This window comes from Alosa sapidissima, chromosome 19, assembly GCF_018492685.1.
Source record: "Alosa sapidissima isolate fAloSap1 chromosome 19, fAloSap1.pri, whole genome shotgun sequence".
Taxonomy (NCBI): domain Eukaryota; kingdom Metazoa; phylum Chordata; class Actinopteri; order Clupeiformes; family Clupeidae; genus Alosa; species Alosa sapidissima.
Window position 1 is genome coordinate 23,623,289 of NC_055975.1, and position 13,288 is coordinate 23,636,576.

The 13,288-nt window shown below is 44.5% G+C and overlaps 2 protein-coding genes across 10 annotated transcripts; one reads left to right on the forward strand and one right to left on the reverse strand.

Moving 5' to 3' along the window:
* Positions 1-6,573: 6,573 nt before the first annotated feature.
* LOC121693176 (extensin-like) lies at positions 6,574-9,111 on the reverse strand. Of its 4 annotated transcripts, none has more exons than XM_042072444.1 (4): positions 9,041-9,111; positions 8,910-8,956; positions 8,372-8,828; positions 6,574-8,263 (listed from the first exon to the last, which is right to left on the reverse strand). In XM_042072444.1, the coding sequence occupies exons 1-4, from the start codon at positions 9,049-9,051 to the stop codon at positions 6,613-6,615; spliced, it is 2,166 nt and encodes a 721-aa protein (XP_041928378.1). In that variant the 5' UTR covers positions 9,052-9,111; the 3' UTR covers positions 6,574-6,612. The 4 variants fall into 4 exon arrangements, with proteins under 4 accessions (XP_041928378.1, XP_041928379.1, XP_041928377.1 ...); XM_042072445.1 differs by having other exon boundaries at positions 6,574-7,137; positions 7,552-8,828; XM_042072443.1 differs by having other exon boundaries at positions 6,574-7,029; positions 7,138-8,828.
* Positions 9,112-10,990: 1,879 nt separating this feature from the next.
* On the forward strand, positions 10,991-12,686 carry LOC121693183 (vegetative cell wall protein gp1-like). Of its 6 annotated transcripts, XM_042072462.1 has the most exons (5): positions 10,991-11,059; positions 11,144-11,190; positions 11,272-11,570; positions 11,679-11,782; positions 11,837-12,686. In XM_042072462.1, the coding sequence occupies exons 1-5, from the start codon at positions 11,049-11,051 to the stop codon at positions 12,645-12,647; spliced, it is 1,272 nt and encodes a 423-aa protein (XP_041928396.1). In that variant the 5' UTR covers positions 10,991-11,048; the 3' UTR covers positions 12,648-12,686. The 6 variants fall into 6 exon arrangements, with proteins under 6 accessions (XP_041928396.1, XP_041928394.1, XP_041928393.1 ...); XM_042072460.1 differs by having other exon boundaries at positions 11,272-12,358; positions 12,413-12,686; XM_042072459.1 differs by having other exon boundaries at positions 11,272-11,782.
* Positions 12,687-13,288: the final 602 nt, after the last annotated feature.

Consider the following 13,288-nt stretch of genomic DNA (forward strand, 5'->3'; position numbering starts at 1 on the left):
GGGTGATGGAGACGTCTATACGGGCTGTCAATCTGGAAATGACCCGGTCACACACACACACACACACACACACACACACACACACACACAAGCACACAGGGAAGTCAAAAGTCACTTGGGTTGAGGATTTCATTCACACTTGACACCAGTGACAGGCTGGGATTAAAAAACGGCCCTGGCATTTTCACCAACCAGTGGCCCACACGGGGACGCGCATGCACACGTGTGTATGCATATGCTCGCAACACACAGATATAACTTCACATACACGGACATAACAAGTTTGTAGCCCCATTGGTGATGAACTCTAACTTTAATATGCATAAAGACTGAACCAAGAACATGGATATATCAATGCACAACTCCAAAAAAATGAATGCAATATGAAATATGAAAATGAAAAAAGAATAGCCTAGAATACATGGATTTCTATGTAACGTCACGAAAACATGCGTGCGCAAGAGGCAGAAAGCACCATAGAACAGCATAGAGCAGTGCTCTCCATGAAAAGAACAAAATTAGTTTTTGTGCTGAAAACTGCACCAATTCGAAATCACAATGGTTAGAGAATGTTCAATATGTTCAATATCCCTAAAGGAATGCATGTCTTCGCCAAAAATGACAAAATACGATGTTAATGCAAATGAACGGCAAACTCTGAAATATAGCCTGAAATGAGATGTTATTATCATTGAGACAACAGGAGACCAGGGGTATATAAAAAATTACGATTGTAGCTTACAGCAGCCGACTATTTAAGTCAACACTGTGGCACCAAGCGTCTTCTGTCCCACGGCTGCGCGCAAATGTAGTTTTGTTGATAAACGGGAAACCCATCAGAGCAGCCGCTCCACAAACATGTCTTAATTAACGTCATGCAGTTAACAAGGTGTGAAGGAGCTTGCTCTTCTCCGCAACCCTGTCTATCACGTCATCAGCATCCAAGTTCATTATAGGACCTCTTTCTCTGTCGCCATCAGCATAAAGGCCTCCAAATTATCCTGTGACAATCGTGTCCTTAGATTCTTGATGAATTTAAGAGTGGAAAAACTCTGTTTGCATGCCACTTGAGTACATGACAGTGTTAGTAGGAATTCATTTGCTGACCATATATAGTTGTAGGCACAGGTAAAGAGGTTTAACTGCTGGAGAAGGAAATAGCAACAGATTGCACAATTCTTGCAGGTTGAACATTTCTTGCTCACCAGGTTTATTTCTGTATCTTATATCTCCGCGGCATCATCAAAGTCCGATGCTTTGACTGTATACTCGTTTAGAGGAGACTTTTTCAGACTGTCCCAGTGCGTGGCGAGATGTGTCAATGTAGATTTTCAACCGTAGCACCTTCTCTGAATTTAAGCAGACATTCTCTTATGTTTCGAAGTGCATTTGGGGGCAGTTTATTAGCTTTTATAAGGACAAAATTCCGAGGATCAAGGCATGCTAGATCGGCAATTCCCCGTGCTAAGGGAAGTAGGCTAGACGCATTCGGTTTTGAAATTCCCAGAAGTCATTGCTTCATGTAGCCTAACTTTTGTAAACCAATAATAAAATAAAAGATACAGGCAGCGTATTTATTGTATTCCAATTTCAAACAATGCACTTTTAAATCATTTGATTGAATAAGGTTACAAAATAATGTAGACTGATGTAAATATTGAGGGTCACCATGACTGTAGTGTAAAGACTCATGTCTGGTATAAATACTGATTAGTTTTCTACTATGAAGGAGGAAAAGGGAGTTAGAGATAAATGGCTTATTCGTAGCCATGTAACACTATTGATGCTTGATAGTGGGCCGAGAGATTGTAAAATCGTCTTTACGATAAATGGGCAGCGCAAACCCGACAAGCATGCGGTTCCGTGATTGACCGGCCCAAACGGCCTACGAGGTGCCGCGGCCCTTCTGGCATCTGCCCAAATGCCAGACCGTCCAGTCCGTCACTGGTTCCAGGTCACCGGCAGCTGGACACAACTAGTTACTTAATTTAAGATAGTTACTAAGTAACTATCTTAAATTAAGATCCCAATGTGCACCAAGATATATTTTTTCTAAAAAAAAATCCCATCCACTTCGCTAAACTCTAGGAATGCAACCAGTAGGTGGCGATGAGATTACTTTCCCTCCCTATTACAATAAATTCTGATGTCGTATAGGGTGGGCAATGGCATGATCTGCCCACCCGACCTTCTACTACTGCTCTAGCTGCAGTTCCATTATCGGTCGACAGATTTACATAGACAAACAGCAGGCGCTGTTCAATTTCTTCAGGGCAGTGACGTCTACTGCCCTACCAGAAATTAAATGTAACGTTACAGTAGGCCTACAACAACTACGGATAGGATCAACGAGATCTTTGCGATCTTTTCGAAATGTCTTTGCAAATCATACAAAAATGTAACATGATTGAATACTTTGTATCTTTAGTAAGGCTCTTTGAATAGTTTGAATAGTTGAATCTTTAGTAAGGCTCTGCCCCTCCTGCCCAAGTGAACGAGCCGCGACATGTCTATTATCGCAAGTCTTTTAGTCGTGGCTCATGCAAATTGTGATGTGAACAATATAAAAGCTAGGGCTGTCAAGCGATTAAAAAAATAATCTAATTTATTACATAGGCCTACTCTGTGATTAATTAATCTAAATTAATTGCAAGCAACCATTTTTGCTATGAACATATTTAAAAAAACTATTTTGGCAGATGAGTGAATCAATGAAGAGCAAAACCAACATTATAGACTTTAAAGGTTTTATTTTACTTTATACACTTTAAGTCTCTTTTCTGGTTTGTTTTGGATGAACTAGAGTGGTGGACACAGAAATTTTGACGATTGGCCCTTTCTCGACTTTTCTGACTCGTTTTGAATCACCTTTGACTACTTCAGAGTGGCTGCAACAGGCATGCACAAACATGTCCTAAAACAACTCTTAACGTTCGTTTTCAAAACTGTGCAACTCACCGAGTGGTTAGTGGTGTTCGTTGATGTTCCAAAACAAGTAGCATAGCGAAATACAGTTTCTGTCATGTTGTATTTGGCATTTTGTAAAATCCCATTGATTTCTGTTGGAAGACTTATTGCACAATGATATAACTGCGACTGTCTATGTTCATACATCAAAGCGTTGCTGAGATACAAGCTCACTTCCTGTATTGCAGTGCCCCCTATAGAGGCCAAATGATGCCAATTTCCTATTGCGTCATCACAATCAGATACTAATTCCCTGTACCAAGTTTGGACTTCATACATCAAAGCGTTGCTGAGATACGAGTTCACTTCCTGTATTGCAGCGCCCCCTATAGAGGCCAAATAATGCAGATTTCCTAGGGCGTCATCATAATCAGGTAACATGTCCTTATACCAAGTTTGGACTTTGTACATCAAAGCGTTGCTGAGATACAAGCTCATTTCCTGTATTGCAGGGCCCCCTATAGAGGCCAAATGATGCCAATTTCCTAGTGCGTCCTCACAATCAGATACCAAGTCCCTGTACCAAGTTTGGACTTAAAAAAATGTTAGCCCACTTCCTGTTAGGCGGCATCGTCGCCATGTGTGATTGGCGGTCACGGGCAAATTGGAAATTCAAAAATCTGACAAGTATCGTTTGTGCGGCTCGGTCTGAAGATCATCTCCGCTAAGTTCTGTGAAAATCGGATGAAATTTGTAACCGCTGAAACTTTTCGTAGAGTTTGGACAAAATCCAATATGGCGGAAAGTGACGGGATAGGGGTCGATGAACTCGGGATGGTCCAAGGATTCAGACGCTACCTCAATTGTGAAAATCAGACAAAAAAGTCAAGGATCACGCGTAGGGGTGTAAAGATTAACCGATACGTATCGGTATCCGTTTTTAACATGTAAGATACGGCTACATCGATACGTGAAGCCACGTATCGGAAAAAAACTTGAATGTGCACCTTGAGCAAACTATAAAAAATCTTTCAGAATGCTTTCCATTCTTGAACTGCATCGAATCGCACTGAATCGTTTTTTATAAACATGTATCTTTTCTTGTATCGAATCGTGCCCATGTATCTAGATGCGAATCGTATCGTCTTTTACATGAGAGATTCACACCCCTAATCACGTGCATGAACGCATATCCAGCATTGAACTGGTGGTGGTGCTAGAGTGTTCAATGTATATGCATAAAAATTGCTGTAAGTGATTGGGACAGGGTCCTGACTAATGGTATCGAGTTTTGTTATGTTAACTCAAAGCGTCACGGAGATGTTAGTCCACTTCTTGTTTGGCGGCTTCATCACCATATTTGATTGGCTGTCACGGGCAAACAAAAATGAAATTGAAAAATCTGACAAGTATCGTTTGTGCGGCTCAGGCAGAAGATCATCTCCGCCAAGTTCCGTGAAAATCGGATGAAATTTGTGAACGCTGAAACTTTTTGTAGAGTTTGGACTAAATCCAATATGGCGGAGGTCCAATATGGCAGAAAGTGACGTAATAGGGGTCATTGAACTTAGGTCGGCCCAGGGATTCCCACAGTGCCTAATATGTGAAAATCGGACGCACCGTTCAATGGTCACATGCGTGAATGCAATCTGGTTTTGACCCATTGGTGGCGCTAGAGTGTTGGGCATAGAGTTCTGTAAATTGGTGAGCGTGATCATGGGACAGTGCTGAATCAGTGTGCCGAATTTGGGACAGTGCTGAATCAGTGTGCCGAACTTTAGACCCGGCGGTTAAATTTTCGGCCAGATTTTGACCTGTTGGTGGCGCTAGATGGCTGGGTTTAGAGGTCTGCAAATGAGTGTGAATGGTCAGTGGAGTGTCCCGAAACTTTCTGCCAAAAAATCTGCACTTTTTAGCCAGGCGTTCTATGGGCTGCCATTGACTCCAATGGCGGAAGTATAATAATAATAATAATAATAATAGGAAAAGCTAGTAACTCGCAGCTTCACTGCTTGACCCCCAATTAATGCGTAGCAAGATGGGTCGTCCTAGTTCATGTCTATGAGGGCAAAGTGGAGTTCAGTCAGAGATGGGCTCTGGTTCAGTCCCCGCCTGCACAGGGGCGTGTCACTGACGTATGAACGCCTCGGTTCCACACCAGACAGAAGCCGGAGTACAAAACAAACTTGGTGTACACCTTCATTAAGGTGGATTTTCTCCCGACTGGAGGGTCATACTGTCACAACATTCTCCTGAAATGGGGAGGAGGGTTCGGAGATCATGATACTGTGTCCGAAATGTGCATCCATTGCTAAAAAAATAAGCTGACAAATTCTGGGAGATTCTTGGATTCTGCCATAGACCTCAATGTTAAAAAAGGGAGCCCGATCACTGCATAAATGGGGGATAGTGCCCCCCCCCCGTTCAGGGCGTGTACTACTGCTACCCTATTTGAATACATTTCCAGGGACAGGAAATAGCCTCTCAGGAAGTATCTTCATAATCAACCATCTTTGATGATGGTAAACAAATCCAAATGACACAAAGAAAGCAGAGTGCAAATGTAATGTGTGAAGTTATTGGAAGCGAAATAAACGCAACCACCTTCAACCTACTAGACATTGTGATTCAAGTGTGCAACAAATGTAGTCGATCCACATCTCAGGATCACAGAATTTCCAAGGCATTTATAATCAAATTTAGAAGGATCTTGATCGCTGGTCTAAGCTTCCAAAGTCCCTCCGAGCCCACACGTCGATAGTAAAAGTGGATGTACTTCCTCGTATAAACTTTACTCCCTATGGTTGCCCTTCCACACCCAGAGGGGTATTGGGAAAAATTGCATTGCCTCATATCTTTACAGTATATGGAATGGAAAGAGACCTTGAAATGAAAAACCCTTCAACGTGATAGGGAGGATTAGCTCTACCTAATTTTAAGAGGCATTTTTGGCCTTTTGCTCTTCGCCCCTTGTCTGTAGGTTTAATCCCAATGCTTCAGCGTCCTGGGGACCAATTGAGGAAAACCTTTCAACCTCATAGACCTGGTATTCTCCAATGTGCCACCTAAATAGGCTTAACATTTATTTTAATGTGACAAGTTTGGTTTGAGAGGGTTTGGCCTCACTTTTCTTCCATTTGGATTATCACCAAGACAATATAGGCTACAAGTAGAGGAGACTTGAGCTACTGTAGAAATTAACCAGATGCAGAAAATTACAGAAAAGCTTTTTATTGTTTTAACTAAAGAGTCTACATGTGCATCCAAGTTGGGAGTCCAGGGCCTGAAGAGACAAAACAAATAAGGGGAAAGGCCAACCAAATACAGAATCTCTAACTGAAAAATAAATATATAAAAAAATCATACTTACACAGGACAGGAGGAAGAGGGCAAACTTATTTTTCTGTTGAGAGAAAGGCGTTACATTTATTCAATTCAAGTTTATTTATATAGCACATTTCATATGGCATACACAGACTCAATGCGCTTTTAGAAAAATATCAAATAGACATTTAAAACACATTGATAGTAAAATAAAAATGTTAAAATGGTAATATAAATAAAAAAGTTTCTGATAAAAATAATAAAAATGAAAGTCGCCACACCAACTTGGAAAGACCTCTTTATACGCTCAATAAAACAGCCAAGCACACAAACAATGTTTACCTGTTAGAAAGGGCCTCCAGAGTTTGGACAGTCTGAGCATCATGGAAAAATGGTGACGGGGGCAGGCTCAGGGGCAGTTTCACTTGAACGATAGTGCAGTGGGATGTAGGTGGTTTGGGAAAAGACCTTTTTTCCTCGTACATAACGGTTAAATGATTTGACCACATAGCGGGTTTGAAAACCTGATGGCTGAGCTATAACAAGGTAGCGCTTTTCCTCCACAGAATCACCAGTACGGCTAGGTGTAGGTTTAGGATCGTGAGCCGGCTCCTGTCTCACTGGGGGAGTCTTAGCCTGCTGGCTGGTGGTCTGCGGCGCCTGCCTCACTGGGGCTGGGGGAGTCTTAGCCTGCTGGCTGGTGGTCTGCGGCTCCTGTCTCACTGGGGCTGGTGGAGTCTTAGCCTGCTGGCTGGTGGTCTGCGGCACCTGCCTCACTGGGGCTGGGGGAGTCTTAGCCTGCTGGCTGGTGGTCTGCGGCTCCTGTCTCACTGGGGCTGGTGGAGTCTTAGCCTGCTGGCTGGTGGTCTGCGGCACCTGCCTCACTGGGGCTGGGGGAGTCTTAGCCTGCTGGCTGGTGGTCTGCGGCGCCTGGGCCTCCTGAGCAGGGCGATTGAGACCCCACACTGGCTTCGCCTGGGTTTGGGATGGGCCTTGCTGGCTCACCAGAGTTGAGGGCATCCATGCATAGCTTGCCTGGTTTGGTGGCATCTGCATTGGACTTGATTGGGCAGGATAACTTAGAATTGGGTATCTGGAAGACGTGTAACTGGAACTTGGCGGAGGTCCACCTTTGACTTCACCCAGGTCATTCACAGAGGGTACAGAGCCACTACCAGAAGGTCTATTATCGAAGTTATAAAGTCCAAAACTATAGGGAACAAAGTAATGCTTTTCCGCCACATAATCACCAGTAGGGCTAGGTGTATGTTTAGGATCGTGAGCCGGCTCCTGTCTCACTGGGGCTGGAGGAGTCTTAGCCTGCTGGCTGGTGGTCTGCGGCACCTGCCTCACTGGGGCTGGTGGAGTCTTAGCCTGCTGGCTGGTGGTCTGCGGCACCTGCCTCACTGGGGCTGGGGGAGTCTTAGCCTGCTGGCTGGTGGTCTGCGGCTCCTGTCTCACTGGGGCTGGTGGAGTCTTAGCCTGCTGGCTGGTGGTCTGCGGCACCTGCCTCACTGGGGCTGGGGGAGTCTTAGCCTGCTGGCTGGTGGTCTGCGGCACCTGCCTCACTGGGGCTGGTGGAGTCTTAGCCTGCTGGCTGGTGGTCTGCGGCACCTGCCTCACTGGGGCTGGTGGAGTCTTGGCCGGCTGGCTGGAAGTCTGCGGCACCTGGGCCTCCTGAGCAGGGGGATTGAGACCCCACACTGGCTTCGCCTGGGTTTGGGATGGGCCTTGCTGGCTCACCAGAGTTGAGGGCATCCATGCATAGCTTGCCTGGTTTGGTGGCATCTGCATTGGACTTGATTGGGCAGGATAACTTAGAATTGGGTATCTGGAAGACGTGTAACTGGAACTTGGCGGAGGTCCACCTTTGACTTCACCCAGGTCATTCACAGAGGGTACAGAGCCACTACCAGAAGGTCTATTATCGAAGTTATAAAGTCCAAAACTATAGGGAACAAAGTAACGCTTTTCCGCCACATAATCACCAGTAGGGCTAGGTGTATGTTTAGGATCGTGAGCCGGCTCCTGTCTCACTGGGGCTGGAGGAGTCTTAGCCTGCTGGCTGGTGGTCTGCGGCACCTGCCTCACTGGGGCTGGTGGAGTCTTAGCCTGCTGGCTGGTGGTCTGCGGCACCTGCCTCACTGGGGCTGGGGGAGTCTTAGCCTGCTGGCTGGTGGTCTGCGGCACCTGCCTCACTGGGGCTGGTGGAGTCTTAGCCTGCTGGCTGGTGGTCTGCGGCACCTGCCTCACTGGGGCTGGTGGAGTCTTGGCCGGCTGGCTGGAAGTCTGCGGCACCTGGGCCTCCTGAGCAGGGGGATTGAGACCCCACACTGGCTTCGCCTGGGTTTGGGATGGGCCTTGCTGGCTCACCAGAGTTGAGGGCATCCATGCATAGCTTGCCTGGTTTGGTGGCATCTGCATTGGACTTGATTGGGCAGGATAACTTAGAATTGGGTATCTGGAAGACGTGTAACTGGAACTTGGCGGAGGTCCACCTTTGACTTCACCCAGGTCATTCACAGAGGGTACAGAGCCACTACCAGAAGGTCGATTATCGAAGTTATAAAATCCAAAACTATAGGGAACACCAGACCCTACAACATAATGACTTTAATTACAATGCATATTTTTAAATTTAAAATCAAATAAGTTACTTTGATGTAGCAAGTTCTTACCTCGTTGACCGCTTACTTCACTTAAGAGAAGGCAGACACAAACAAACCTGCAGAGTATACCATGTTTAGATCATTCATGAACACAGAACAAAATCCAAGAAGAAATAATAACACAAAAAGTAAACATATACCTGAACATCATGCTGTCTTCTGTCAGCGATCCAAAAGCAGCTCACTCTTCCTTTTCTTCCCTAATGGTCAAACTGGGCTTATATAGGTACAACTGCTCAGTCTAATTAGCTAATTGATTTCAGCTGATAGCAATTATAGTGCATTTGGTCAGTGTGAATTTCCATGTATGAACTAGTGGCATGAGTAGACGTTTTTTCAACCAACTTTTTAATGTGCATTTTTACCAAGTAAATAAGAAATCCTGATGTTTAAAATTCAAATAAAATATTTTTATGCAAATAAAACTTTTGATTTACTTGAGGGGAGTGGATTAACTCCTGATTCATAAAAGGGTGTAATGTAACTAAAGTTGACAGAAACAGGATTATTCTCTTAAATGTTCATTTGTTGCAATTTTATGAGGTGTTTTCAAAAAAGTGGCCCTGACAACCTTACCTTTTTTTCATCCCATAGCTGTTCCCAGCTCCTCCTGTGATCAGTCGAGTTTCCATTGTCAATTCATACAGTATAACACTGTGGATGACTTCTTTTCTGGATTTTCATGAATGAACATAAAATATGCAAACGAATATGCAGTGTTTTTTGTAAGTCTTGGCATTACGACAATATCAAAACATCAGTAGCGGCTCCTGGGTTGACAAATAGGCGGGGCAGGGTCTGATGATCAAGTTTAGAAAAAAAAAAATTGGCATAGTTCCAGACTAAAAACACTGACTTAAAACCGTTAACATTGGCACCTCACACTAAATGATCTAGTTGACGGGAACTCACCGTGACTCCAGCAAAAGTCCCATAGTTTTGGCCAGGGCTGCTGAAATTCTGATTAACAAATCAGTACTATTCGTACCATCTGAAACCAAATCAGACCTAATGGGTGTTTTGTTATTGTGGTTGGGAAACTCTACAGTTTGCCTGTGACATTAGCTTGTGTTTATGCTCCAAATTGGGATGATTCTAAATTTATGAATAACTTCCTGTTGATGAGCGGAGGCATCCCCTTATACCAAAATATTCTCACAGGTTAAGCTTCCTAAAAAGCAGAGTCTGACCTTTCCTCTCAAACTAGATCCTGGGGTCCTGGAAGGTGAGTGTTTGTTTGTTTGTTTGCTTGCTTGCTTGCTTGCTTGCAGTAATAAACGCTAATAACTTTGATCTTGTATTACAGGAATTTGTAAACAAGCTGCCCACATAAACACAAAAGCAAGGTAAAATTGAATTCTTAAAGGACATAATACAAATTATTTTTCTATCATCTACATGTAATGCGTTTGTTCTTTATAGGGCTCCCCATCCTTTCCTGACCACTGATGATCAAGATATGTTTGTTACAGGACTTTTAAAATAAATAAATTAATCTGGCAATTGTTGGCTGACTCACTGTTTGTATATCGCCATTTCAACCTCATGAGGGCAGGCCCAATAGGCCCAGTAGAGTAATTAACACAAGTAGAATAGTTAACACCCAAATAAAGCTTCAGAGAAGCCGACAAAGCCGTAACGCCCGAGATAGAGCCGTTACACTCTCAGAAACTCTCAGATGCCCGTTCTGTCTATTCTGTGTAGAATGGCTGGGTGACTACTTCATAGAATCCCCCTTTATCCAGCTTAGGACAGCAACAGTAGTACAAGGAACAATACTTTAGCCCAGTATTGATGCCTATTGCCTACTTGCAAATGTAAGCCTGACATGTCTTTGCCTCATTGGACAGTAAATAAGGCAAAGAACATTAATTGTAGTTTTATTTGCATAAAAATATTTTATTTGAATTTTAAACATCAGGATTTCTTATTTACTTAAAATGCACATTAAAAAGTTGGTTGAAAAAACGTCTACTCATGCCACTAGTTCATACATGGAAATTCACACTGACCAAATGCACTATAATTGCTATCAGCTGAAATCAATTAGCTAATTAGACTGAGCAGTTGTACCTATATAAGCCCAGTTTGACCATTAGGGAAGAAAAGGAAGAGTGAGCTGCTTTTGGATCGCTGACAGAAGACAGCATGATGTTCAGGTATATGTTTACTTTTTGTGTTATTATTTCTTCTTGGATTTTGTTCTGTGTTCATGAATGATCTAAATATGGTATACTCTGCAGGTTTGTTTGTGTCTGCCTTCTCTTAAGTGAAGTAAGCGGTCAACGAGGTAAGAACTTGCTACATCAAAGTAACTTATTTGATTTTAAATTTAAAAATATGCATTGTAATTAAAGTCATTATGTTGTAGGGTCTGGTGTTCCCTATAGTTTTGGATTTTATAACTTCGATAATAGACCTTCTGGTAGTGGCTCTGTACCCTCTGTGAATGACCTGGGTGAAGTCAAAGGTGGACCTCCGCCAAGTTCCAGTTACACGTCTTCCAGATACCCAATTCTAAGTTATCCTGCCCAATCAAGTCCAATGCAGATGCCACCAAACCAGGCAAGCTATGCATGGATGCCCTCAACTCTGGTGAGCCAGCAAGGCCCATCCCAAACCCAGGCGAAGCCAGTGTGGGGTCTCAATCGCCCTGCTCAGGAGGCCCAGGTGCCGCAGACTTCCAGCCACCCGGCCAAGACTCCACCAGCCCCAGTGAGGCAGGTGCCGCAGACCACCAGCCACCCGGCCAAGACTCCACCAGCCCCAGTGAGGCAGGTGCCGCAGACCACCAGCCACCCGGCCAAGACTCCACCAGCCCCAGTGAGGCAGGTGCCGCAGACCACCAGCCAGCAGGCTAAGACTCCCCCAGCCCCAGTGAGGCAGGTGCTGCAGACCACCAGCCAGCAGGCTAAGATTCCCCCAGCCCCGGTGAGACAGGAGCCGGCTCACGATCTTAAACCTACACCTAGCCCTACTGGTGATTCTGTGGAGGAAAAGCATTACCTTGTTCCCTATAGAGTTGGACTTTATAACTTTGATAATAGACCTTCTGGTAGTGGCTCTGTACCCTCTGTGAATGACCTGGGTGAAGTCAAAGGTGGACCTCGGCCAAGTTCCAGTTACACGTCTTCCAGATACCCAATTGTAAGTTATCCTGCCCAATCAAGTCCAATGCAGATGCCACCAAACCAGGCAAGCTATGCATGGATGCCCTCAACTCTGGTGAGCCAGCAAGACCCATCCCAAACCCAGGCGAAGCCAGTGTGGGGTCTCAATCGCCCTGCTCAGGAGGCCCAGGTGCCGCAGACTTCCAGCCAGCCGGCCAAGACTCCACCAGCCCCAGTGAGGCAGGTGCCACAGACCACCAGCCACCCGGCCAAGACTCCACCAGCCCCAGTGAGGCAGGTGCCGCAGACCACCAGCCAGCAGGCTAAGACTCCCCCAGCCCCAGTGAGGCAGGTGCTGCAGACCACCAGCCAGCAGGCTAAGATTCCCCCAGCCCCGGTGAGACAGGAGCCGGCTCACGATCTTAAACCTACACCTAGCCCTACTGGTGATTCTGTGGAGGAAAAGCGCTACCTTGTTATAGCTCAGCCATCAGGTTTTCAAACCCGCTATGTGGTCAAATCATTTAACCGTTATGTACGAGGAAAAAAGGTCTTTTCCCAAACCACCTACATCCCACTGCACTATCGTTCAAGTGAAACTGCCCCTGAGCCTGCCCCCGTCACCATTTTTCCATGATGCTCAGACTGTCCAAACTCTGGAGGCCCTTTCTAACAGGTAAACATTTGTTTGTGTGTGCTTGGCTGTTTTATTGAGCGTATAAATGTAACACCTTTCTCTCAACAGAAAAAGATAAGTTTGCCCTCTTCTTCCTCCTGTCCTGTGTAAGTGTGTTTTTTTTTATTTATTTTCCAGTTAGAGATTCTGTATTTGGTTGGCCTTTCCCCTTATTTGTTTTGTCTCTTCAGGCCCTGGACTCCCAACTTGGATGCACATGTAGACTCTTTAGTTAAAACAATAAAAAGCTTTTCTGTAATTTTCTGCATCTGCTTGCTTAATTTTTAGCTCAAGTCTCCTCTAGTACTTGTAGCCTATATGTATTGTCTTGGTGATCTTCCAAATGGAAGAGAAGTGAGCCCAAACCCCCTCAAATCAAACTTGTCATATTAAAATAGCATGGGTAAATAAAAAAAAAAAATGCACCTGTTCTGAACTTAAAGTATTAGTAGAACTAACTATTAGTAAATAGTTGCACAAATGAACATTAACAAATTGCATCAGTAAAACCTGATCAGCAGCATGCTTTTTTTTTTTTAAGGTATCGCTGCATTAAACTGTGACACAACTGTCTCTGTACAAGGGGAAAACCATAAAATATT

Coding starts and splice junctions, on each gene's coding strand:
- LOC121693183 (XM_042072457.1), top strand. Junction 11,191..11,271: donor TGAAGTAAGCGGTCAACGAG/GTAAGAACTTGC, acceptor ATTATGTTGTAG/GGTCTGGTGTTCCCTATAGT.
- LOC121693176 (XM_042072442.1), bottom strand. Junction 8,829..8,909: donor TGAAGTAAGCGGTCAACGAG/GTAAGAACTTGC, acceptor ATTATGTTGTAG/GGTCTGGTGTTCCCTATAGT.